The 26,467-nt window shown below is 41.6% G+C and overlaps 2 protein-coding genes and 2 long non-coding RNA genes across 12 annotated transcripts in view; all 4 read left to right on the forward strand.

Annotated features, from left to right (window-relative positions):
• The window catches only part of LOC120809993 (CREB-regulated transcription coactivator 2), a 28,411-nt gene extending 7,819 nt beyond the window's left edge, over positions 1 to 20,592 (forward strand). For 2 of the 6 annotated variants that reach the window (XM_040164171.2, XM_040164173.2), the window contains exons 5-15: positions 1,314 to 1,382; positions 8,767 to 8,873; positions 9,967 to 10,046; positions 10,382 to 10,431; positions 10,864 to 11,132; positions 13,263 to 13,714; positions 14,625 to 14,870; positions 14,960 to 15,151; positions 15,329 to 15,400; positions 15,846 to 16,026; positions 16,995 to 20,592. In XM_040164171.2, the coding sequence (XP_040020105.2) occupies positions 1,314 to 1,382; positions 8,767 to 8,873; positions 9,967 to 10,046; positions 10,382 to 10,431; positions 10,864 to 11,132; positions 13,263 to 13,714; positions 14,625 to 14,870; positions 14,960 to 15,151; positions 15,329 to 15,400; positions 15,846 to 16,026; positions 16,995 to 17,185 (1,909 nt within the window). In that variant the 3' untranslated portion in view covers positions 17,186 to 20,592. The remainder of the gene's footprint in view (positions 1 to 1,313; positions 1,383 to 8,766; positions 8,874 to 9,966; positions 10,047 to 10,381; positions 10,432 to 10,863; positions 11,133 to 13,262; positions 13,715 to 14,624; positions 14,871 to 14,959; positions 15,152 to 15,328; positions 15,401 to 15,845; positions 16,027 to 16,994) is intronic. The other 4 variants (XM_040164174.2, XM_078094188.1, XM_040164175.2 and 1 more) reach the window with 2 other exon arrangements.
• On the forward strand, positions 3,182 to 3,531 carry LOC144389467 (uncharacterized). Its single transcript, XR_013453553.1, has 2 exons — positions 3,182 to 3,280; positions 3,357 to 3,531. It is a non-coding gene; the product is annotated as an uncharacterized LOC144389467 (long non-coding RNA).
• LOC144389466 (uncharacterized) lies at positions 4,578 to 7,913 on the forward strand. The gene is made up of 2 exons (XR_013453552.1): positions 4,578 to 5,609; positions 6,704 to 7,913. It is a non-coding gene; the product is annotated as an uncharacterized LOC144389466 (long non-coding RNA).
• Positions 20,593 to 23,536: 2,944 nt separating the features above from the next.
• dennd4b (DENN/MADD domain containing 4B) overlaps positions 23,537 to 26,467 on the forward strand; it is a 37,964-nt gene continuing 35,033 nt past the window's right edge. For all 4 annotated transcript variants that reach the window (XR_013453554.1, XR_013453555.1, XM_040165255.2 and 1 more), the window contains exon 1: positions 23,537 to 23,736. The gene's annotated coding sequence lies outside the window, so the exon portion shown is untranslated. The remainder of the gene's footprint in view (positions 23,737 to 26,467) is intronic.

A 26,467-nucleotide genomic window follows, 5' to 3' on the forward strand; every position in this document is an offset into this window, starting at 1 on the left:
GACTTAGCTTCTCTTGGAAAACCTTTCGGAAGCCTTTGTGATGCCTCAGATGGTTGAAAACAACACGATGAGACAGACACTTTGTGGTTATGTCTGCAGGTTTAATGAAACTCAATGATGTCTTCGCAGTACATTGTAGAATTTAAAGCGTCATAGTGTTTGTTTACTCTCCACCTAAAGGTTTAACAGCCTCCTGTCTGCTTTCATAACTTAAAGAAATAGAGATGTGGCAGAGACGTAAAGTCTCAAGTTCGGCCCTTCCCTCCAAGAGCAAGGCATTGAACCTCCACTTAAGGACTGCTTTGTCCCTCTGCCGTGTGACAGAATCACTTCAGGTGACACTGAGACTTCACAGAGGTTTTCATGGATCTTACTGAGGCACACTGACCTCTAGACAACTAACAGGATTCATTCTTTTGCACTTCCTCCTTTCTGGGAATCTGTCCCTTTTTTATTCTTTTTCTACAAGCAGTTTCCAGTCAAATTCCTTCTGTTCTTCTAACAAGAGAAGCCTTCCCCATCGAAGAGAGGCTGGTCTTGGTCCTGAGCCGAGTAAAGAGTGTTTAGGTTGGGCCATCTTTGTAAACATGTCATCGTTATATCTTTGGTTCTAGTTTTGTGTTTATTTAACCTGGTGCTCCTCATGCCAGCTTTCAGGTGCAGTTCTGGTAAATGCAGCTCAGGAAGAGGATGTTTGTCCGAACTCTTCTTCTGTGGTTTTAATACATGCTGAAGAATAAATAACTTAATATTCCATATTTCTTGAAATTGAAAAAGACCATGCCAAAATTATGTTGGACCATTGTGTGAGATGAGAGGTAAACATGGCCAAAGGCAATGAATCCGGAAAGAAGTACCCTGATATATTAAAACTATGTTAAAAGCCTGTCAAATAAAGACCTCCTTGCAAAAGGGTTTATGAAATCAGTAGATTCTGGTTGAGGACTGTTGGTCAAAAAGTCAAGGCATTGCATTGGACATTTTTTTATATCAGCTAAAGTAAATTGAATTGACATATTAATTGCTAATTTGCAACACTCAATAAAGGTCCTTTTTTTCTTTGGACATTGTGAGCACTCATGATAATCTATGTTGCAGGCCCTATGCTGCCTGAGATCATAAAGATCCCTGATGAGTTAATGAGTAGAGGCTGCATTACCCTCATCAGGCGACACGTCAACCTCCTTCCTTCCTTTGCTCTCTTCCTTCATCTACCTCGTTTGCTTGCTCTTCCAGACCTCCTTTTATTTTTGCTTTTCAATGTTCTCGCTCGGTGGAGGAAGTAACTATTTTTTCTTGTCGATCATGAAAAGGAATTGTTCCGGAAACTTCCCTGGAGATAAAAGCCAGTTGTTTCATCTCCCCACCACTGCACTCAACAGGTGAATCCTCCTTATCCTTCTCCTCTTTTTTCCTACTGGGGAAGTCAAAATCTGTGGGTGAAATGAATGTGTCCGATCCGATTTGATTTATTTTACTTTTTTTCTTTGGCGGTAATACTTAATAAAGGTCCTTTTTTTCTTTGGACGCTGTAAGCACTCGTGATGAAGTATGTTGCAGTCCCAATTCTGCGTCGGATCATAAAGTAAGATCCCTGATTAGTAAAAAGGAATCGTTTCTGCCTTAAAAGAAATCCCAGATCCTAATTCTTTTCTAAATATTGATTCTTCCCTTATTTATTTAGTCCTGCTATGTCTCATTTTTGTTTCTTTTATTGTCACTGCCTGAGCTCATGTGCTGTAAAGTGAGGACCAGAGGGGTATACCAGAACTGTTGACTCTGGTTTCCAATGTCACCAAAGTGTCTCTCTAACCTAAATCAGACCTGTTCATGTAATAAGTTCAATAAGTTTAAGTTTATGTTTTTGAGTTGTTTTTTGTAATTTAGTGTTCTTAAATGTTAGGCTCTGTACCACACCCCCAGAGAAAAACATCCATCTGAACTAGGTCAGCAAGGGTCAGTTAATACTTCTTCAGAGTGCTTCGAGGAGGTCTCTAAAAAGACAGCATCTCTCTGTGACAGAGAAGGAAGTAGGAAATGTCAGGGATAAATAGTATCAAACTGTACTGTACTAACCCTACTGTACATTTAATGTAAAAGGGTTCCACCATCCAATTAAGTGGAAGAAAATATCACGCCTTCTCAAAAAAGACGAGACACAAATTGTTTTCTTACAAGAAACCCATCTAGTGGACAAGGAGCATGTGAAACTTAAACGAGACTGGGTAGGCCAGGTTTACTACTCATCGTTTACCTCAAATAGCAGAGGAGTTGCTATACACAAGGCCAACCCATTTGTAGTCTGTACATGTAAAGCTAACTCAGATACGTCCGTGTTCAACAAAAGACAACAATAGCAGCAGAAACAGAGGAACGCAGATCTTCCTTTACAGTTTTAGGTGGTGTTCATTCTGTACACATGGCATCCATTGTAGTCTGTCCATCCCGGGAGTGGGATCCCTCCTCTGACGTTCTCCCTAAGGTTTCTTCCCTTTTTTCCCTCTTGGAAGGGTTTTTTCATTTTTTAGGGAGTTTTTCCTGTGCTGATGGTGGGTTTCGGGACAGAGGATGTTGCATGTGTACAGACTGTAAAGCCCTCTGAGGCAAATTTGTAATTTGCGATTTTGGGCTATACAAAATAAAATGAATTTAATTTAATTGAATGGACTCACTGACAAGGCTTTTAAAAAAAAAAGATGGAGGTTGGAGGATGGAGTTATATTTCTTCTTTGACATTAATGACAACAGTGAAACAAACCCTGAATTTCTTTGGGAATCTGCAAAAGCCTACATCAGAGGGTTCACTGTCTCATATATGTCACACCGGAAAAAACTTCAGAAGCAGAATGAACTGGAAACATACTTAAAAAAGGAAGAGCCGGCGCATAAGAGTAGGGGAACCAGGTCAAATCTAATTAAAGTAAAGTAAAGTAAAGTATCAGAGCAGCACTAAACTCGATTCTGAGCGAGAAAGCATCCGCAACAACTATGAAATTGGAAAGATCTGGCCGCCTAATTAACCAGAAACAAAATTTTTACACCATAGCAGAAATATGAGACCCAGGAGGGAAAAATATGAACTCTGTTTTTGTATCATTCTACAACTCATCATACAAAACGGATAATAACAGCACTAAAGAGGAACTTGACACATTATTTTCTATAATCAAATTACCTACACCAACAGAAAAACAGCAGAAATCTTTGGAAAACTCCATTCAGGAAAAGGAGATATTAGAAGCAATGGCTTTGATGCACAGTGGAAAATCGCCAGGCCCAGGTGGGTTCCCTGCAGAGTGGTTTAAAACCTTTCAAAACAAGCTGACCTCTCACCTAACCAGAACTTATAATTACAGCTTTAACACAACTCAGCATGAAGCATTGTCGCTAGCCAACATTGGCCTGATCTTGGAAAAAAACAAGGACCCCGAAGACCCAGCGTCAGGAGGCTTTTAAACACAATACAGTCTGAAGGATAATAATGTAAGGGGCCTGGCAGTGTCCCTGGACTCATTAAATGCTTTCGACAGAGATGAATGGCCCTTTATTTCTTAAGCTATGGGAACATTGAAAATGGGTACAGGATTCTTTGACTGGGTAAAACCGCCGAACTTCTCTCCATCAAGATATGGAGTGTTGGACCGAGTCGACCCCTCCGGGCTAGACTTTATCCTGCCAAATAAAAAAAAAACACTTCTAATGATACTAACTCAACCTGATGAAACAATCGAAATTTTTGCGCGAACGTGATTTTATATGCTGTGTGGTTGGGTTAGTATTCTTTCTTTTTCCCTCCTGTTTTGTCTTTTTTTGTACCTTTGCCATTACTTTTATAAGGCAAGGCAAGGCAAGTTTATTTGTATAGCGCTTTTCATACACAAGGCAGACTCAAAGTGCTTCACATCATAACATTTCATACAAAAAAGTGAAATAAAATGCAGGAATTAAAAGACAATTAAAAACAGCAAATAAAATTATAAATTAAAAACTTATTTAAATTGTTTAATTAAAGGCAGAGGTTAAAAGTGCAATGTAGGTCAAATTTAGCAGAAGGCGAAGCTGAACATAAACGTTTTCAGTCTTGTTTTAAACGTGGTCAGAGTTGGGGCAAGTCTTAAATCTTCAGGAAGTTTATTCCAGCTGTTTGTTGCGTAGTAACTAAATGATGCTTTCCCATGATTTGTATTTACTCTGGGAATCACTAACAGATTGGTGTCAGAAGATCTTAGTGATCTTGAAGGCTTATGTAGTGGAAGTATATCAGTGATATACTTTGGCCCTAAACCATGTAGTGATTTATATGTGAGCAGTAGGATTTTGAAATTAATTCTCTGACATACTGGGAGCCAATGTAAGGATATAAGAATTGGTGTAATGTGCTCACATTTTTTGGTCTTTGTTAGAACTCTAGCAGCAGCGTTCTGAACAAGCTGGAGCTGCCTGACAGTTTTTTTTGGAAGACCTGCAAGCAGACCATTACAATAGTCTAGCCTACTAGTTATAAAGGCATGTACAAGTGTTTCTAAGTCTTGAGCTGACATGAGCCCTCTAAGTCGTACTACATTTTTGAGGTGGTAGTAGGCCGATTTTGTTACTGATTTGATGTGACTCTCCAAGTGTAAATCTGAATCCATAATAACCCCCAGATTTCTGGCTTTATTTGATGTTTTCAGGGACAGAGAGTGAAGGTGTTGGGTTACTTTAAACCTTTCTTTTTTAGCACCAAATACAATGATCTCAGTTTTGTCTTCATTTAGTTGTAGGACATTTTGACACATCCAGTCTTTGATTTGCTCAATGCACTGGCACAGAAGATCTATGGGGCGATAGTCGTTTGGGGAGCATGTAGATGTTGAATAAAGTCGGCCCTAAGATCGAACCTTGGGGGACTCCACATGTTATAAACTAACACGTGACGTTATATATTATAATAATTAAAATAAAAAAAGACAGAAACATGCTCCAATGAGACCTTTTACGGTCTACCCCGGTGCCTCTTACCAGTTAGACCTGCACGGAAAACCTCTAAGGGGCGTTGTCCAAAACCATTGAACACCCTGGTCCCCATGTACTAATGCTTTTGCGGCCCACTTCAGGTGTGATATTTTTGCAATGTGTACGTGAAAGCATGGCAAGGTATGTACAAACATGCCACACTGAGGTATAAGCGAGCAAGTGACTCTGCTTCGGTTTGGAGAGGCTTTAAACACCTCACAAACTACAAGCCAAAAACCCCCACTCATGAATGTGCTTTTGTGAAAGTTTGCGCAGTTCTGCCATGTAGTCAGAAATGCTTTCATCCTTCGCTTGACTTCTTTAATGGAATCTAAATCACTTAAATCTCTAGAGGTTTAGGTTTCAGATGGTTTTGCAAAATCTTCTGAATATCATCAGTGTCTTGCTGGACAGTTTGGCTGGGCTAACTAGGTTGCGTAGGAGATTACGTCTTAGCTCCAATTAGACTGAGGAGAACAGAAACTTCTTAGTCTGCCCAGAAAACCAGTCTCTTATAGGGCTGTCACAATATCAAATTTTGCACCAACATTTATTGCGATATTATTGCAATTTTCAGACCATTTTATGCCACTTAATGACAATATAATAGCATAGTAATAAAAGTCTGCTACTTTAAAGAGTAGTTAAGAATAGTTAGACATTAGAATCGGGCATGGTGTGATGCGGTCGGGTTCGAGAAAATGTGTTCATTTGTGTGTGTGATTTGTTCATAGCCTCTGCCTATGGAATATATAAATAATATATAATATAACCTTATTTCACTGCCCTCGTAGCACTTCAGGAGAAATATGGTCAACCAAGGCTGCTGGTCCAAAGTGAGATTGGATGCAGTTTCTAACAACCAATATTTTAAATCAAGACTCATAAGTTATATTGATACTCCTTGAGAGTTTGAGCACTGACAATGTATGTCCACTGTCACCACCAAATAAATGCCCAATTAAACACAGGAAAATGGTTATTTAAAGTATAACTGGGTTTATTAACTCACAGCAACACAGACCCAAGATCACCTATAACTGCAACCAACAATCCCTATAACACTTAAACACACGTGTTTGTAAACCAACAAACACGTGTGTGTGTGTGTGTGTGTGTGTACATGCACATGTGAAGGGGGGGAAAAGGGGGGTGAGAGGAAACCGAGGGGAAATACTGAGAAGGGACGATGGTGGTTGTGAGAGCGGCAATAAGTGGAGTACCGACTAGCTCACTCACCAATCTCACGGCGGAGACCCAGAGTAAACAATTTAACATCACAATGGAAAATAACAAAACTATTCGGATCATAAAATGTTAACGAACCGCATTAATCTCTTGTGGCGTAATAATTTTTTCACTTTAAATTCCTTGCATCAAAACATCTCACAGTATCAGATCAACAGGCAATATGACTACAGTCGCGCTCAAACATAAATAAATGCATAATGATCGCAGACTCGTTGATCCGGGCTATATAGTGTTACGTTATGACTTATCGAGAATAAATATATATTAATATACATAAATATATATATAAAACAAGCTAACTTAGTCTGCCCAGAAAACCAGTCTCTAATACTTCTGTCACGATATCACATTTTTGTTGTGCGATTATTGCACCAACATTTATTGCGATATGCGATATTATTGCAATTTTCAGACCATTTTATGCCACTTATGACATAATGACAATATAATAGCATAGTAATAAAAGTCTGCTACTTTAAAGAGTAGTTAAGAATAGTTAGACATTAGAATCGGGCATGGTGTGATGCGGTCGGGTTCGAGAAAATGTGTCCAATGTGTTTCTTCTCTTTCTCCACATCATTGGCATTACAATACAATTCCACTCTTTCCATGTATGCTTCCCAGTCTTCATTGGCACTATCAAACTCGTCTACCTTTCCAACGTAAGCCATCTTTAGTCTGATATTTAGCGTTTACGTGCACTTCTGCGTTGTTTACTGTGAGCTATTCACTTTTACTCACGCGTTCTCCATTAGCCTTGCTACTCCTCTACTGCTGTTGTTCGTTTCCACTCTCCTTCCCTCCAGCCAACTCCTCATTCCACGTACTTTTAAGCTCCATTTGCTTGTTAGGTTCGTAGATTTCTCATTGCCAATTTGTTGTGTCTATGCGACTACCTATCAATAAAATAATCAGGCTCACTCGGAGGTTGAGTTCACACAAGAAACATTGCTTGGTTTACTTGAGGTTCTGCACTCAATGCATACATGCACATGGCGAATAACCAATAGGAGAACAATGCAAACCGTCTCCACCACAGTGGATCACAGACTTCCTGTCTGACAGGAAGCAGCATATGAAGCTGGGAAACATGTCTCAGCCTCCTGGACCATCAGCACCGGTTCCCCCAAGGCTGCGTTCTTTCCCCTCTGCTCTTCTCCTGAAGTTTGTGGATGACACCACCCTCATTAGACTGATCTCTGGTGGGGATGAGTCCGCCTACAGGTGGAGTCTGACCATCTGGTGTCCTGGTGCAGCCAGAACAACCTGGAGCTCAACGCTCTGAAGACAGTGGAGATGGTTGTGGATTTCCGGCGGAACAGAGTCCCACCTTCCCCCATCACCCTCTGTGACTCCCCCGTCACTATTGTGGACTCCTTCCGTTTCCTGGGCTCCATCATCACCCAGGACCTCAAGTGGGAGCTGAACATCAGCTCCATCACCAAGAAGGCTCAGCAGAGGTTGTTCTTCCTGAGGCAGCTGAAGAAATTCAACCTGCCAAAGACGATGATGGTGCACTTCTACACGGCCATCATGGAGTCCATCCTCTGCTCCTCCATCACCGTCTGGTACGCTGACGCAGATGGCTTTACAGTCTGTGCACATGCGACATCCTCTGTCCCAAAACCCTCATGTGGCACAGGAAAAACTCTCCAAAAAATGAAAAACCCTTCTATGGGAAAGAAAGGGAAGAAACCTCAGTGAAAACATCAGAGGAGGGATCCCACTCCCGGGATGGACAGACTACAACGGATGCCATGTGTGCAGAGACACATGAGACCCTTTGACTTGGAGCGGTTAGTCACTCCCAATCTAGAACTGTCACTACAGCGTTTTCCGGCAGAAACTCTGGCCTCAGACTTGGTGGTACCACACCAACTCACAACCAGGTGACGATTAGTTAATAGTTCTGCCTCTTCTCCAAGACACACAGTCACAAATCTGATGGTACAACTACAAAGTCCATCATAGACAAAGTGTTTTTATTATGGCCGATCCATGAAGTCCTACAAAAAACTACAACCTGGGTTCAATCGGGCTGGCCGTTCATTTTAGATCCATAACCAGTGCTACGTTAGGAGATTTTGATGATGCAGCTAACACAAAGAAAGCCTCGTTCTGCGTGTGCTTCAATGTTCACATCTCTGAACTCACTGGAAGTAGACAGGGGTGTCTCAGTCACTGCCTTACCTGGATCCTTTGTTATTGCTTCAATATTTGTGGGTTTGGATTAGAATAGGTTTGGACTGTAGTGCATTTCTGAAATGCTTTGAATAATTGTCCAATTTCAAAAGATTCTTATAAATCGCTTGAGTGCAAGTCTGAATAGTTTCTCATCTGACGTCGTCATTTGTGAGAAGAAATGAATAATTTGGAGCTTCTGTTTAATGTTCCCAGTTGTGACAGTTTATTTTACTTTTGAACTCAGTCTGAGTTGGAGAATGAAGATTCACCTGACAGATTTTCTCCCTTTCTCTCATTCCTTAAATCCTTTAACACTGAGTTTTTCCTTCCGCCCAGGACAAACTCTGACTCGGCCCTCCACACCAGCGTGATGAACCCTCATATAAGAAATGCCTTCACCTCAGGAGGACCCAGCCTTACCACCCAGAGCAACAGACGCTCAGGTAGTCAATAAAATACATAAGATACTGGAAAATGTACATGTCGCTCATGAATGTTGATCAACTAAAAATCTTTAGAGAAACAGTTCAGGGAATTGAACTGTTGTTTTATTTGGAAAGAGCCACACATGCAAAAACAGTTTCATCACCAGTTTAATTGTAATTTGATAATGCCCATTTATACTTTCGAGTTTTGAAAATCCTCAATAAACCTGACTAAAACTGGATCAGTCGCCATCCTGCAAGCTATTGATTGCAAAGTAAGTGAGAGCTGGTAGGGTTTAAGAAGGGTCCTTGAGCCGTAAACCTGCCATAAACTTGAGCCAGCCTTCACTAGAAACCTGAGCCAGGCTTTACTTATCTAACCCTACCTGACAAAGCCTTAACTGTAAATCTGTGCCACCTCTAACTGTTAACCTGAGCCAATCCTAACTGTAAACCTCAACCAGCCCCAACTTTAAAGTCCTAACTATAAGCGTTATCGAGGAGGAGAGTCTTAGGCCTACTCTTAAATGAGGGGAGTGTGTCTGCCCCCTGGACTAAACAACTACAACTGGTTCTGCGAATAACTGAAGGCTCCGACTCCCATCATACTGTTAGAAGGTCTACGATCCTCAAGTAGCCCCACATTCATAAAGTGCTGTCTAGTGGAGTAATACCCTCTCTAGATGCAACTCCTGTCTCTGGGTTACCTTGTTGTTGCTAATTTGCCTGTTTGTTCTCAAGCGCTTGTCCAATATTTTGAGTCAATAGTAAAGTATTTAGTTCATAATTTGTCTTTTATATAGGTTTAGGGTAATGACATAAGGGTGGGAGGGGCATTTAGCTGCTAATTGGTTGTAGCTTCATACTTTTCAAAATGCCTGCCCGGCAGAGTTTGTAACGTTAAATATATGCTCAATATCAGACAGAAATTCCCTCACCTGCATGGAAAAGCATCTTCTTCCAGCAAGGCAGTGCTGGTAGATCGCCCGCCATTGAAAAAAAACAACACATCATACGTAGATCGCTTGCAAGCCAAAAAAGTGTGGGTACCCGTGCTCTACATCTTCTTGACCCATATTTGATATTAATGCGATGAATGTTTTGCTGTCAGTGTTTCCATATCCCGTGCCCCCCATTGAAGAGAATGTGTTGGATGAGGGGAAACTACTCAAACCATGGGACACCAAGAAGGTACAGGGACAATTTTCTCTTTGTTAATCTCTGATTAATATTATATTCTCTGTACAGATTCTATTTCACATTTATTAAGCAAAAGCTCTTCCTGAACAATTTACTGAGGTGTATTAATTGGTAGGTGTATTAAGTGTTTTATTAACCTTAAATGGAAATAATGAAATGCGATACATATATATTTCCACCTTAAGTTTATCATTCAACATCTCAATGTTCTATGTAAGTGATAACATATGTTTAATCATGTTAGCAGACATAAGCTATCATTTTAGAAATCTCTGGATCTTCAGAAGGTAAATAAAAGACAAAAACACATTGCTCTGTCTTTCCAGTTGCCTCTGCTGTCATCCCGACCCAAGTCCTGTGAAGTTCCTGGCATCAAGTGAGCCCAACACAACTCTGCACACTCATACACACATGTTGAGTTTCTTGGTGCCACTTTTTGTTAGATGTTGTTACATTGTGTTAGGTGGTGTTACATTTTGTTACGTGTTGTTACGTTATGTTAGGTGGTGTTACATTTTGTTACATTATGTTTTGAGGTGTTACATGTTGTTACGTGGTGTTACATTGTGTTACATGGTATTGCATGTTGCGTTGTCTTACTATTTTTATGCATTGTTACGTTGTGCTACCAGGTGCTCTTACCATGTGTTACGTTTTGTTATCTGGTTAGGGTTAGGACAACGTGGTGTTGCATGTTGTTTCAGGCATACACCATTACTTGCCCAATTAAATAGAATACAGTAATGATTTCACTTGAAGATCACTTTTCAGCCATAGGGGAAAATCTTAACCCGCTGTTTCCTCTTAGTATCTTTACGTCCCTGGAGCAGCCGTCCACGCCGACTCACGGCGTCCCATCGGGCCTCAATACCGGTGGTTCGCTGCCTGATCTGTCCAGTCTCCACTTCCCCTCCCCGCTGCCCACACCACTTGATCAGGACGAGCCCTGCTACCCAGGTTCCTCCTCTCTGAGTGGGGGTGGCAGCACGGGGAACCTGGCCTCCACCCTTACTCAGTTGGGTATTAATGCCGCCAATCCACAAGGAGGCAACAGCATCTTTCACCACCACACACCAGGTACATTGGGTTTGTATTACATTGATCGAGTGTCCGAGCACACCTTTACATCTCTGGACTGGTGTGAACTTTTACCAATAGTGAAAATAGATTATTAAAAGAATTCAGTGTTATTGAATTCTTGGTTCATTAACTTGGTTTAATTTAGTTTCTGCAGTCATTCTCATGTGGAGGTCACTTCAGTTATGAGTTCCTGGTTTTTCTTGCAAGTTGTGTAAAAATCGTATTTTTAGGGTCCTCGCTACAACTAGTCGTAGAGGAAATTTCAAGGAATTATTATTAATCTGGCAAGACACATAACTTGACTGACTTGGCCTCCCCTCACCAAAATTGTAACATATGTAAACATTGAACCCCTGAACACACCCGAATTTGTTTACAATACTTGGTGGCACTGTAATCGTTTAAAATCTGCCCTTTTAGCCTATTTTCATGACTTTTTAGAGTTGTAAAAGACTCAATCTCCTCCCAGAGATTAAACACCAGTGTGATCTTGAGACCTTGGGCTTTAAAAATTGCATTTTGTCATAAGAAATATTAAACTATGTGCGCGCAGAGCATTTTCAGTTGTTTTAACTCTACCATACATAATCTAATCTGCTCCATATTTCTCATATAGCATGACCTCCTTAGCCTGTAGACATCCATATGATCATGTCTCAACCCCAGTCATAGCGCCACCTGGGGGCAACAGGAAGTTAAATGTTTTTTGCTTTACACCCTGATCCTCACAGGTTAATCTGATCTCTAAGGTGTCAGAAAAGACTTAAGACCTTGACAAAGCTTCACTTTGAATATTATAAGAATTTGATAAACGGCGGCGAGTGGGAGCATCGATCCTTTTCAATTTTCACATGTTTGATGAGACTCTGGGCCTGAACAGACGTAAAGTTGAATCAGTCATAGCGCCACCTACTGGTAACAGGAAGTCAGATTTTCTAGTATCCAGTAAACAACAAAGCTTTTAAGGTACTAAACATGCTCAAATTGTAACTAAATGTGGCAAGCACATTTAGAGTCAAAGATGTAGTTACCTGATATCATTTTAATAATTCAAAATTGTAATTCGGCTCAATAACGCCCTGTACAAATATTCACTTAAGCAGCCCCTGCGCTACGTTTGACCTAAAATTTTGAAACTCAGTAGGAATATGTAACACAAGTAAACTGAAATAAAGTCTCCTGGGACCATGCTCGAAACCGTACCGGAAGCAGGCCATTTCGAGGTTTGTGTGATATGCATATCGAGACTGGTGAATACTTGAGACCTTTGCCCATATTTCTCATGTGTCATGAAATTCTTACCCTGTAGACATCCATATGATAATTCTTTTCGTAGCACACCTAGTGGCAACAGAAAGTTACATGTCTTTTAATTTATACCCTGCTTCTCAGAAATAAATCAGATCCCTCTCAAATGTTGCCAGAAAAAACCTTAATAATGTTATGGATGAAGTGAACCCTCACATCGGCACAGATCCCTCTCCCGAGATGGGCAGACTACAATGATGCCATGTGTACAGAATGAACAATGTAAAATATGTATAATACATTCAATTCCTATAACAGAAATGATTCAAATAATTGCGAGTAGCAAGCCAGGCGCACGGCAGGACCACTGCAGGGGCAACCAGAACCACCATTCACAGAAGCCTGTGGGGAGGGAAAGCACAAAGACTTTAGCTGAATTAGTCATGTGCATTAATAAAATGTGGATTATTGTAGAAGGAGAGAGTAAGAGTGAGAGAGAAGCTTTGTGTGTCCTCGGCAGTCTAAGCCTATAGCATCTTAACTAAGGGCTAAGGATAAAAAAATAAGAAACAAGAACGTGTATTTTCATCAAATAAATGTAAGTGCTACAATTTGTTAGTCTTTTTAGTCAAGGCTTTTTAGTCTGAACATTTGTGTATTTAGTTTGTGGCAGAAGATATGAAGGCTCTCTGCGGTCCTGCGGATTTATAGACAAAAAACTTCAAGTGAAGACAATGATTGGTTTTAGTTTAAATTACATCTTAGTTTTAGGAACTGAAATCTTACCATGAAAGATTTTGTTTGAGTGCTTTTTATTTCTTTAACTAACGTGGTTCTCTTTGTCGAGTTGTGCTCATACGCTTTTATTTGGCTCCTCAGGTCTCCTCGAGTCTTCACCGAGCACGCTCAGTAACCCCTCCCTGCAGTCATCACTAAGCAACCCCAACATCCAGTCATCGCTGAGCAGCCACTCCTTCTCCAACTCTTTGAGCTCTGCATCCTTGCACTCGTCGCTCAGTAACCCTTCGCTGCAGTCATCTCTTGGTTCCTCCCCGTCCCTGCCGTCCTCGCTCAGCAGCCAATCGCTTCACTCCTCCCTCAGTAACTCCTCCCTGCAGTCAGTGTCTAGCGGTAACCCTGGCTACAGCTCCAGCTCCTGCTCCTCATACTCGCCGCTGCTCGGCACTAAGGGCCAGCCGGCACTCAGCACGTCGCCACGACGACGGGCACAGCTCTCCCCGCTCATCCTTCCCATGGGGGGGGAGTCACGGAGACATCACTCCAAACAGTTCTCCCCCACCATCTCCCCCACCCTGTCCTCCATCACACAGGTATCACTAAATAAATATAAATAATTAGAACAATCGGGATGGTTCATAATTTTAGATCCTCAATATGAAGTGGTTTTGGTAGTAAATCGTTTAAATCAGGGCTGTCAATAGAGCTAAAAAAATAGCTAATTAATCTCACATTTTAAAATTCATTAATTTAAATTAATCACGAATAAAAGTTAGTTTTTCCCTTAAAAGTCATCTAGTCAAAGTCATCTTTAGGAAGTGTTTATTTTGGACACTGTTGTTTAATTTAATTTTTTTTTCTGCCACCATGTGATCATGTTGGAGGTGGAACATGTTGTTCTCGTGCGCTTTGCTCTCAACAACACTTTGTCGTGTTTGAAGTGGCAACAATGTCCCCACATTTAACCAGGACGTTTTCAAACCACTGTCTTTTAGGGACACAAAGGTGGTCCTCTGCAGGTAGATGTTGAGATGGAAGTAGGCAAGAAGCTAGCTTAGCCTAGCAGTCCTAAAGTCGTCCTTCTGCACTCGTCCCCCTTCTATTTGACACTTGGAGGAATTTTTCTGCTCGGTTCTTCCGTTTTACTTCCAAAGGAAAAAGTTCTCTCCATCTTCAGCTACCGTTTCACTCTCTGCATCTAACTGACTGCAGGACGCGGTGCCTTCAGGGGTCAGGGGTCAACGCACACCGGAAGTAAACAAATTATGACAGCTCTAGTTTAAATATTTTGAATAAAATGTTCAATCAAATATTTCAGGAGTAATAATACATGTATTACAAGTACTAGAGTGTCATCAACTTGACATGGAAATTTGAGGTTCTTCAACTAATTTCAAGACAACTTTTAATTGTGGTGCGATAACATCGTGACTGGGCAATATATTGCTAAATATATCCGTTTGCTGTGAGATGATTAATCTGACGAGCTCTCCCCAACCACAGGGCGTCCCTCTGGACACCAGCAAACTCCCTTTGGACCAGAGACTCCCTCCATACCCGCTCAGTCAGTCCCACCAGCCTCTCTCTGGTCTGCAGGGCTCTCAGGCAGGGCAGCAACCCTCTCCAATGGGGCAGCACCACCAGCATCTGCACCGCCTCCAGCAACCGCGGGCTAATGCTCAGCAGAAGCTTCACCTGCAGAACCTAGGCAACTCACACGACCAGCTCATGCAGCAGCACTTTGGATTGGTAGGTCAATTGATCAATGAAAAGATGAATAAATTACATTCTCCTGTGCAGTACAGCTTCTGAAGTGACTACGGTGATTTTCTCTGTAGCAACAGAGGCCAATGGAGCAGCAGGCAAACGGACAACTAATAAAGCACGAGAGGCTGACAGATCAGTGTGTGCAGAGCCCCTCTCAGTGTCACATCAAACAGGAAACTGAGCAACAGACAGCGCAGAACCGAGCCGGCGGCCTGCAACAGCTCCAACAGATCAGCCACAACCTGGCCACCGACCTGTACAACGTAAGTGACCACAAGACAACCACAAACATTCACAACGTGAGTGACTACCACTCCGTCAGAAACATTTACTACTTAGAGCCTGCCTGTAAAAAGGAATGCTGCATCTAAACTATACTAAATATTACAATGGAGAGAATGAAAATTGAAAACAACAATTGGTTTTCCCATGATTCCTAGGATGCCTTGTTCAACTCTCTACTGGACGACCCTTACCTGAGTCTTCAGTTCACAGGCAGATCCACCCAGCAGGTAACCCAGCACTTGCACATCAAGTCACCCACTGGTTTAAGGCATTACGATGTTAAGGAAGTATGATGTCACAAACTGGTCTGTTAAGGGAACATGATTTCAACCACTGTCAGACTTAAACCTTGTACTCAGCAGCTTCATGTTTAATCTTGAGTGCAGAGCCAGGCCCAAACATACATTTAGTTTCCTGGTTAGTGGTTCTTTCTCTTGGTGCAGGTAGATTAGGAAGGCCTGCAAGCTTCGGGATTGAGTACTGACTGTGAATTACGGCTTCTCCTGTACTGCATGGATCCATCCAACTGCTGTGGCAAAAGTTCTGATAGAAGCTCAGATTGCGCTGCCTCTTAATCACTTCATGATCATGGTCGTGTTTAAATCCTTCTCTTTGTGCATATGAAGTACTCATGAATATCCTCTCTATTTAATCAGTTCCCTTGTGCTTCAGTTCTTAGCAGATAAACAGGCAGACTGTCTGCCTCTGAGCAGCAGTGGTGACAAGAACCAGTATCTGTCCAATACCCAGGGACACCTGGACCTGCAGGACCCCAGGGACCAGCAGCTACTCAACAACCAGAACTATGGTGGGGGGGGGGGCCGACACCATGTACCCAACATTATCCTCACTGGTGGGTTTATTTAGCAGAATTAATGAGACCAGCTTACAAGATGAACTGAAAACTATTCGTTCAGTTAACTGGTTTTCCCCCAGGTTGTTGTATGATGTATATTAGGGATGTCAATAGAAAATTCACTTATTAATTGCGATTAATGAATGTTTGTTTTTCTTCTAAAGACTAAATCTTGCAAGTAATGAGTAATCACTTTATAAAGCATGTATTTTAGACACTGTTGTTTAATTGTTAATGTTATTTTAAACACAAAACTCCACACATTTGATCATCTTGGAGGCAGAATTCCACCTGGTGGAACATGTTGAACTAGCAGCTCTTCCAGTCGTCCTCGTGCACTTTGCTCTCCATCATTTAACGTGTTTGAAGTCCAGCAATGTCCCCACATTTAGCAGGACGTTTTCAAACCACTGTCTTTTAGGGACACAGTGGTGGTCCTCTGCAGACTGTGCGCCGCGCAGGGTGGCGTTACATGTTGAGATGGAAGTAGCCTAGCAGCTAGCTTAGCATAGCGGTGCATTAAGTGGTCCGTTTGCCACTCGCCCCCCTTCTGTTTGACACGTGGAGGAATTCTTCTGCTCAGTTCTCCGCTTTATGTCGCGCCACTGTTTGTTTTACTTCCAATGCAAAAAGCTCTCCATCTCGCTCCGATCTAACTGACTGCAGCTAGTGGCGGTTTCGTTTCCAGCGTCAACTTTGTTTAGTTCCGGCACACCGGAAGACCAGAAGTAAACAAAGTTGTGTTAACTGCGTTAAAATATTTTGTTGCATTAATCTTGGCCACATTAATTGCATTGACAGTCCTAATATATAAATATATATATACTGTATATATGTTTGTGTTTGTGTATTTTGTTATTAAAGGGTAAGGGATGTGGATCCATGAATTCCTTTTGGAAAATAAAAGGTTCTGTAGTGTTTGTTGTTCTTTTAGGTTTGACATATCCCCCCCTCCCCCTTTGCAGGAGACTCCCCCCCCGGCCTGTCTAAAGAGATTGCCAGCGCTCTGTCTCATGTGCCCGGCTTTGAGATGGACCCATTCTCCCTGGACGACCCGCTGAGGATGGACCCTCTTTCTCTGGACATGCTGGACGGAGACCTGATGCTCGCTGACCCTGCTGTGGAGGATTCCTTCCGATCCGACCGGCTGAAGTGACCCCCCCCATTCCTCTGGGTTGTAGTGAAAAGAAGACCATCCTTTAGAGGTGGGGGGAACACCGAGATCAGGAAGCCCTGTTTGGAGTTCAGAATACAGTTCTCCTTAAACCGCCCTCGCTATGATTATAGTCCAGAATACCCAAGAGCTTCTCTTTTCGGCATTAGCATGTACAAGTACCTGCATGTTCAGCATCCATGCTGGCCACCATTCCGCAAGAAGACTGAGAGCAAACAGTCCATGTTGGTCTTTGTCTGCTCCATGAACCTAGTGCTGCGTCTTTTCCAGACATTTGAAACTCAAGTGAGCGCTCTGAATTCATAACTCGGTAAATCCTGTGTGAACCACACAGAACACTTGAGCTTTTCTTTAGGAGTTATGAAGTCAACTAATGTGACCAAACATGTTCTGTCACAAATATAGAAATCAAATGAAATAATATTGAGATACTTTAAAACTGGACAAACAAGTGGATCTTCAACCTTCAAAAGTATGTTTTGATTTATAATATGGTAGTAAAAGTAAATGTATCTGTGTCAATAGTTTTAACTTAAACTGAAGAACGGATCACAAAAACATTGCATTTGTGGAATAAAGTTAATTTCTTTACTCTGAAGAATCAATAACCGTAGCTCAAGTGTTCTATCACTAATCACAGATCAACAATCTCTTAGCTGAGCTCTTTTATACTAACAAGTGTCTTTCCAAAGAACAAAGGGGACTATGCATCTACTGCTGATCTGATCTGTAAGCAATCAGCAGGGAGAAATCTTTATTTTCTGGTTCATAACTTTGTCTTCGCCTCCTAAAGAAAAACACAAACATCACATTTTCCCCCAAATATTGATGTAGAGAAAAGTCTGAATCCCTTTTGTTTGAAGATTATACAACCTTTGATGAGGTTGCCCTTTGACCTCTATACGCCCCGCCCCTCTTAACCTGCATTTGCTTCCCCTGTGTTTTCAGCCTTCTCAGGGCCCGAGCGTAGAGGCATATTTTAATCTAATGAGGATTAAAATTTATATATTATTAATATTATTGTGGATTTAAAGATGTTTTATTTTGTAACGAAAGTGATCTGAAGTTGTGTAAATGATTTCTCAGATTAGACCTTATATTTAATAAATTACAGTATAAATATTTAAGATGAAAGACAAAGAAAACAAACATCTGTTTGAACTTGTTCTGTGACGTTTGAATTAAAAAGAAGAGTTCAGTCCCTTTAATTCTGAGGAAGTTGAAAGGGAGAATGGAGATGATAAGGAGGTTGAGGATGTTTGTAATTAGGAGGAGGAGTTGTCTGAGTGCCTTCTGCAGTACTGAAGGTTTCCCAACATGGGGGCTGGACCCTTATTAAAGGTTGTGGGAACGTAACGTGAATAAATGTTTTTTCCTCCAGTAAGGATTATAAAACATTCCATAAAACCTACACAGTTGAACTTCTGCAGCAAATTTATTATTAAATGGATTTTTGAACAATTGGAAAATCATAGGTTAAATCTGATCAGGATTTTTTTAAATTGGGTGAAAGCAAAACAAATATTGAGTCAAAAAACACATACAAAAATAATATTAAAGCAAGCTGAATTCTGGAGGGTTCCATTGCATGGTCCCTATTTTATGGAGGGTTACAATGCACAGTTTAGAGGGTTCTCCTGGATGGTTCCTGTTTCATAGAGGGTTCTTATGGGTGGTTCTACTGCATGGATCCTTTTTTATGGAGGGTTCTGCTACACAGAGGACTGACGTTTTTAGGAAACTCAGTGTATATGATGCCTGTGAGATTAGAGATCAGAAGTCATAAATAAATCCGTCAAGTGCCTGACTGTTGGAGGACTATACAGTGTCAGAGTGATGATGAGGATGACGAAGATGATGGTAGGGTGACAATCAGAACACAAAGTGGAATGTAGTCTGGCTGTGGACAGCTTTTGTCCTTCTGGCGGCTTTTAGCCTCCGTATCTTTGGTTTCTTGATGTCTTCCAGAACAAATAAACATTTGTTCTTGTTTCTCTGGAGTTTTGCTTCTTTGAATGTTTGTGGTATTTGGACAGACAGAAGTCAATTGTTTCTTTTATGTACTCTGAAACCACAAATCAATCATGTCTACTGAGAGACAAATGCTCCACCATAACAGATTGAGAGATCATACCCAGTAATTGTATTTTGTGTTAAATCAACTTTTTCTGTTCCTCTTTTTCAAATCTTATGGTATGTTCCCACTAAAAGAGAATTTCTTGCCAAAGTTAGGGTTGGGGTTACAAATATCTCAAAAGAATTCTGACGGGAATTTTTCGCTTTGCTTCGTTTGCATCCTTCGCTTCATTCACTGCGCCCGTTGAAACATTCCCTTTGTTCTCAACCATTTTTGTCTGTGCATTGACTTTGCGTAGAATCTACTTGAGAAATTTGGCCAACGCTGTCTTGCGAAAGCCAACCACCTTTGAGATATTGCACGTCATCACTGCTGCCCTGCTACCAAAGCATGAATACATTTTATGACTGCTACTCACCGGAGACAGAAAGGCGTTCCGCAGCTGAGACTGAACGCCTGTAGTTGGTGTCCAAATGAGAGATCCTGGCACCGGTCCGACGAACAGGTCATCAAACCGGCTGCTGGTTAGTGGCAGTCGAATAGCTGCACTTCCTAGAGGAGTCTGTGAAATTTACACAACAAGTAGAGAGCAGAAATAGTGCTTATTTGCATGTTGGATAGCGGAAATTCTAACTGTCTTTATGGGGACATCCCAGAGACAAGCCACGCCCCCTTTCCGGCGCCAATGAAGGGGACGCCAATAAAGCAAATTGACTAATAGTAGTCGGGCGAGTAAAGTGTTGCGAAAAATCGCTTTGTTTTTGCTGTGAACGCACCATTAGAAATAAGTTACAGATCAGATACAACTTTTAAAGACATTTTTTAGTTAGAGGTCAAACAATCAGTCGACTTGTTCAGAAACCTGTGTGTGTTTGTGGGGGTGAGAGAGAACACGACATCTTACTGTTATGCAATGAACCTATAATGTTAAGATGCAGTTCTAAGGTCTGCTAGTAGAGGAAGCTGTTGACCAGTGTGTTAGTTTTGTGTGCGTGTGTACACAATAGAGATTCAGTTAAAGGCCATATTTTATATATTTTTTATTGATGTATGAAATAATTGCTCTCATATTATTATGTTATTGTTTTTTATATGGGCTCCGGAGAGTAAAATGAGTGTTGTGCTTCTTCTGCTTTTTTATTTGAATAATAAATGGGCTTTTTGAGATCTTTATTTGAACGTTGTAACAAATAACCAATGTTAAGTATGTTGTAAATAGGAATATGTTTTCAAACCAGGCGTGCCTCTCAATTTTAAAAAGAGTGTACCTTCACACAATATTTTACGGAAAATAAACAAATGAAACCTGGAACCTAGTGTGTTTATGTGGACGTAGGGTGCTATTTATATTTATTTAGAGGTGGGGGTAGTATTCACAACATACTCCAGTAGGATGACTAATACCACACTGTAAAAATACAGATAAAGTACTAACACCATCCAGTAGAAATGCTGTTAAAGAAAGTACAGTGCTCAAAAAAAATGAAAGAAACACTTTGAAAACAAAACAGATCTCAATGTGAAAAAGACTAATGTTGAATATCTACACTGATATGGACAGTTTACTGGCTTGGGATTGAAAGGATTTTTGATAGAAATAAAGATTTCAGCCTACAGAGGGCTTAGACACCCAACAATCAAAGTGAAAAAATAATGTGGCAGGCTAGTCCATTTTACCAAAATTCAATTTCAGAAACTCTTATTCAAACAATTCAGTATATTAATGAATATACATGTAACTATATATATATGAAACAATATTCAGAATATGATATAACTACCATATAGTAACTATTATAAATATGCAATATAAATATCATATAACAAATATATTAAAAGTGGGTTGATTTTCAGATGGTGAGCGGCCATCCATTACATTACATGTCATTTAGCTGACGCTTCTATCCAAAGCGACTTACAATAAATGCATTCAACCATAGGGATACAAGACATCAAATGAGAGATGTCAGTCAGACAGGCAGAGATCCGTGCCGCCACCTGAGCGTCCAGGGGTGAGAGGGGTCAGCTACAATCTTTTTAGCCCCGAAGTAAGCTAAAGAGACCGTAGCCGACCCCTCTCACCCCGGACAAAAACTGTTTGTGCCCCTTCCATCTGGCAGGAGGCTGAGGTCCATCAGGACTAAGACCTCCCGCCACACCAACAGTTTCTTCCCGTCGGCAGTCGGGCTCATCAACAGAGCCGGTCCCCCACTGACCGACTATAACATTCCACCGGTCACTTTCTTTCTCACTGCACACGTCACTTTCACTTGTCACTTTCTGTTCGCTGGTGCACTTTATTTTTTCATTTTTAATTTTAAAATATTTTTAACTTTAACTTTTATTCCTTTATTTTAAACTAACCCATAGCATTATTTTTCATTTGATTCCTCGTGCACTGTTGTCTTGTCATTCATTGTCGTACTGTCTGCTGTTACACACCAACTGCCAAGTCAAATTCCTTGTATGTCTGACATATTATGGCAATAAATGTTTCCTGATTCCTGATTCCTGATCCTGAAGTGAGGGAAGGAGAGAATTAGTTGGGTGTCATCGGCATAGCTGTGGTAGGAGAAGCCATGCGAGCGAATGACAGCGCCGAGAGAGTTGGTGTAGAGCGAGAAGAGAAGGGGACCCAGGACGGAACCCTGAGGAACTCCAGCAGTAAGAGGACAAGGTTCCGACACAGATCCTCGCCAGGTTACCCGGTAGGTGCGTCCGTCGAGGTAGGACGAGAGAAGGGAGAGAGCAGAGCCTGTGACACCAAGTTCCTGAAGGGAGGAGATAAGGATCTGGTGGTTGACTGTGTCAAATGCAGCAGAGAGGTCCAGAAGGACGAGGACTGAGGAGAGAGAGGAGCTCTAGCAGTGTGGAGTTGCTCAGAGACAGCAAGGAGAGCAGTCTCTGTGGAACGGCCTTGCAGCCTGACTGGTGGGGGTCAAGGAGGTTGTTATGGTGGAGATAGGAGGAGAGTTGGTTAAAGATCACACGTTCAAGAGTTTTGGACAAAAAGGGAAGAAGAGAGACCGTCTGTAGCTGTTTTCTTCAGAAGGGTTGAGGGTGGGTTTGTTCAGGAGAGGGTTAACTCTTGCTTCGTTCAGAGAATTGGGAAAACAGCAGATAACAACAGATAACAGCATTGTTGACGAGACAGGGGGGTGAAGGAGGAAAGTGAGGGCGATAGAGGTGAAGTCAGTGGGACACGAGTAGGAGGAGGTGGGTTTGAGAAAGAGGAGCGTACATTTACTTTACCAAGAAAATGTAAAGTAGTTGACAAAGTCTCCTGGAAGAAGGGAGGAGGGAGGAGGAGGACTAGGGGGTTCAAGGAGGTTGGAGAAGATCGAAAAGAGGTTTTAGGGGTTAGAAAATGAAGATTGGATTCTGGATTGGTAGAAAGAGCTTTTGGCAGCAGAGACAGTAGCAGAAAAAGAGGAGAGAAGAGATTGAAACTCAAGCAGGTCATCAGGTCGTTTATATTTACGCCGTCTCCTTTCCGATGCTCGCATGGTGGCTCTCATGGCACCGGTTCAGACCGACACGGAGCCGGCGGGGATTTGCCGACCCGTCGGGTCGTAAGAGGACAGAGAGTCTAGAGAGGAGGACAGAGAGTCTAGAGAGAAGGACAGAGAGGAGAGGAGAGTCTCTGCAGCAGCGTTCAGATGCAAGAGTGAGAAGGAGTCAGTGGAAGGGAGAGCTGATAGAACAGAGGAGGCCAGGGAGGAGGGAGAGAGGGAGTGAATGTTGCGACGAACACGTAGAGTCAGTGAATGGGGTCGTTAGTTATAGAGATTGGGAGAGAGTAAGAGATGAAGTGGAGTCACAGAGATGTTAGTGGTGGAGCAGTTTCTAGTGAAGATGTAGTCAAGGTGATTGTCGGCTTTGTGAGGAGGAGGAGAGGGACTGAGTGACAGAGCGAAAGAAGAAAGTAGGAGGTCAGATGACTTCTCTGTCTGGATGTCACCCAGGAGGATGAGCAGAGAGCCATTTCTAGGGAGTTTTGGTGTTGAACATTGAAAAATACAACAATATAGGTATTCAAAATAAATACATAAAGTGTACAAAAAGTATTTTCGGGTTGAAAATAATTTTTACTCAGTTCCATAATTTTTTTGAATACTTTTTTTCATTTATCACTTATATTTATATTTTTTGATATTTGCTGTATTATATTTTTCAGTTGCAGATCTTATATTTTCAAGTTGTTTGTTTACCCTGATGTGGCGTACGGGGCGGGGAATCACCTGAAAGAGGCCTGTAATCACGTGAGTCGCTGAGGGGTTAGGGGGGACATTGGGATTGGGGCCTTTATTCTGAGGCGTGTGACCGGAAACAGGAAGTGTTGAACGTAGCTTGACACTGCTGCGGCTGTTAGCAGACGGCAAACATGGACGTCACATGGAAGAGAATGACCCGAACATGATCGAGATATCAGCAGGAACAACCAGCAGACGACACGGTAAGCCTTCCTACCGCGTCACGCTGGTGTTCACGTCGGTGCCGAAGCCGGTAGCTCCGACGCTGTAGAGCAGCTAGCCCGGTTAGCTCGGCTAGCTAACCAACGTTATGTCGTCTAACGGAACACTGCTTCCTCGCGCAACTAACGTTGCCAAGACACGCCTGGGCTCGAGCAGCTTCACGCCCTCGGCCAATATCCGAAATAAATAACATGTTCAGTTGAGACAAATGGTTTTAAATCATCATCTGCGTCCGATAATGGACCCAGAGCGGTACCCGATGCCTACTTCGTCAACTGACGCAGAGCTCGTGAATACTTTGATGACGCCGTGGTTTGTTTAACCCGGAAAATAATTAAGTAAATCATCAATAGCACTTTTTCAAATGAGTCCGATATTTTAACCTGTTAAAGGTGTTCCATTTTAATTCTCATGATCACAGGTTGGGGAGGGCTTTTGTGCCGATGTGAATGTTTTCGAGTGTCTGTAGTGATCGGAGCAGTCTTTTAACTACAACTCCTCTACCATTAGCCTCAAAGGTTTGTCCGAGGCACACCCAAAGTAAATTGAAAGCTGTTCTTGAACCATTTGCAGTACATGCATGGTGCTGGTCTCTTTTGAAAAGTAAAGCCTAGTTTATGCTTCTGTTCTGTTTTCAAAGCGACGCAGACGCAAGACCCCTTTGCGTGTCCCTTGCGCGTCTTTTCACACCACCTTGCGTGCGTCGACCCATTTTTCTAGACTAGCGTCAAAAGCTACGCAGCGCACAAGGCTGTGATTGGTCCGCTAACTACGTCCTTTACGGAGTCTCACATTTCCGTTTTCATGGCACAATACGGCCATTATTAAAATGACGTTGCTCTTCAGCAGGTGGCAGAATTTATTCCTCCACGTCATCGCCCAGCATTTGGCGCTACTTGTCTTATGTCTGTTGAGATTCAGTCATGGTTATAACAACAATGAATAACCCACAACAAATACTCTATAACAGGGTGAAACACTAAGACACAGTTTGTGACACATAAACAATTTGTAACACTAATAATTGTACATTTAAAAAAATCACCCCGTCGAACTGCATGCTGGGTAAAGCTCACGACAAGAAGTAACTCTTGTTGTAACTTGCTACATGAAAACACGGAAAAAAGCGATACAACAAAAGTTTTGGGTTTTGGAAAATCCGACGTAAGTTAGATCAGAAAACAATTTATTGCAAAGTCTGTAGAGTCTCTGGTGGCAACACTAGCAGCCACAACAAGTGAACGAGCTAACACGCTAACTCGACGGCCATTCGAGAGGCGAACAGCTGTTTGGTGCCACAACAAGTTAGCTTGTAACTGGCGGGTTAACTTACTAACTCGCCTTCTTGTTGCGTGCAAGTTGGCCAGCGAGTGGCCCGGTCCTTTTCGGGGTCAATAAATGAATGTGTTTACTTGAAAAGCGATACCGTGATATACCGGGATACCGTCATAATCTTTCTTAAACCGTGATATGGATTTTTGGCCATACCGTGCAGCCCTACACAAGCACATATCGTTTTATACTGTGTGACAGAATTTATTATTTGTATTTTTTGTTAACGTTTTGCTGCGTAAAATTAAAGAATCAAATGACCTCCTGTCATTCGCGTAAGGAACTGAAGTCACTGTCTGCAGCTTACAGCGCAATGACAAACTGCTCCGAAGGAACGCGCTACACCCTTTTTTTCAACTTTGGGGGGGGAGATGGGGACCGTCCGACAGATCACGCTCCTCTCCATATATTGTGTGATAAGTCAATATATTGATTATGGCGATAGGCCTAACTAGCATTGAGTAATAGATGTTTGACCACACAGAAGTAGGTCTTTATTTCCACCTGAATATTTTGTGTTAAGGGTTAGACTAATTAGCTGGAAAACACAATGGAATCACAGCATGAAGCCTGTTCCAATTTGAGAACAATACCACAGAAAATGAATGTCACATACATTTTTTTAAGGCTATGCGATTCCCCAAAAGGCCATTTAAGGACTCCGAAGGACCCTTCGTAACCATGGTCACGTATAGGGCTGCTATAGCAATCGTAGAAGCCCTAACAATTAACTAACAATTATTCGATAATCTCTAGATAATTTTTGTTATTAATCGGATTAAAAAATAGCATCTGAAATACCAATCAGGAAAACTTGACAGAATTTGTTTGAACGTCAGAACTTGAGGCACAAAACTGGCTGGATTATCAAATGTTCTTAGGAAGGTTCCTCACTGAGTGAAATTATCCTGATTTACCATGCTAGCTATTAGCTCATGACCAGAAAACATTTTTGTATCGGAGATGTTAACTTGATGACCTGATAATGGCACTGGATGGAAAGTAATGAGGGTTGATCCTGAGGGGAGCATGAAAAAAAAAAAAGCTCACTACTGGTTAAGATAATTTGAGTCGGTAAATTTAATCTTTAACAGTGTCATGATTCTGGGATCTCTGAATCTGTGAGTTAAACTAAACTACAGAAACTATAACTGTAGGCGAATGCAGTCACAGGTTGGGCCACGATTCACTTTTTGCTAAGGGGCTAAAATGTGCTACGGTGAGTCTGAGACTGTTTTATAAAGAACTATGAGCATATCAATGATAAAGTGTTTTATTTTAGGCTTCCGGCTCAATGAATATATTTAATAATATGCTGATACATGAGTTCAGTTTTTATTTTATATTTGTTATATAATTATATATATATATATATATATA

The sequence above is a fragment of the Gasterosteus aculeatus genome, chromosome 20 (assembly GCF_964276395.1).
Source record: "Gasterosteus aculeatus chromosome 20, fGasAcu3.hap1.1, whole genome shotgun sequence".
In the NCBI taxonomy this organism is placed as follows: domain Eukaryota; kingdom Metazoa; phylum Chordata; class Actinopteri; order Perciformes; family Gasterosteidae; genus Gasterosteus; species Gasterosteus aculeatus.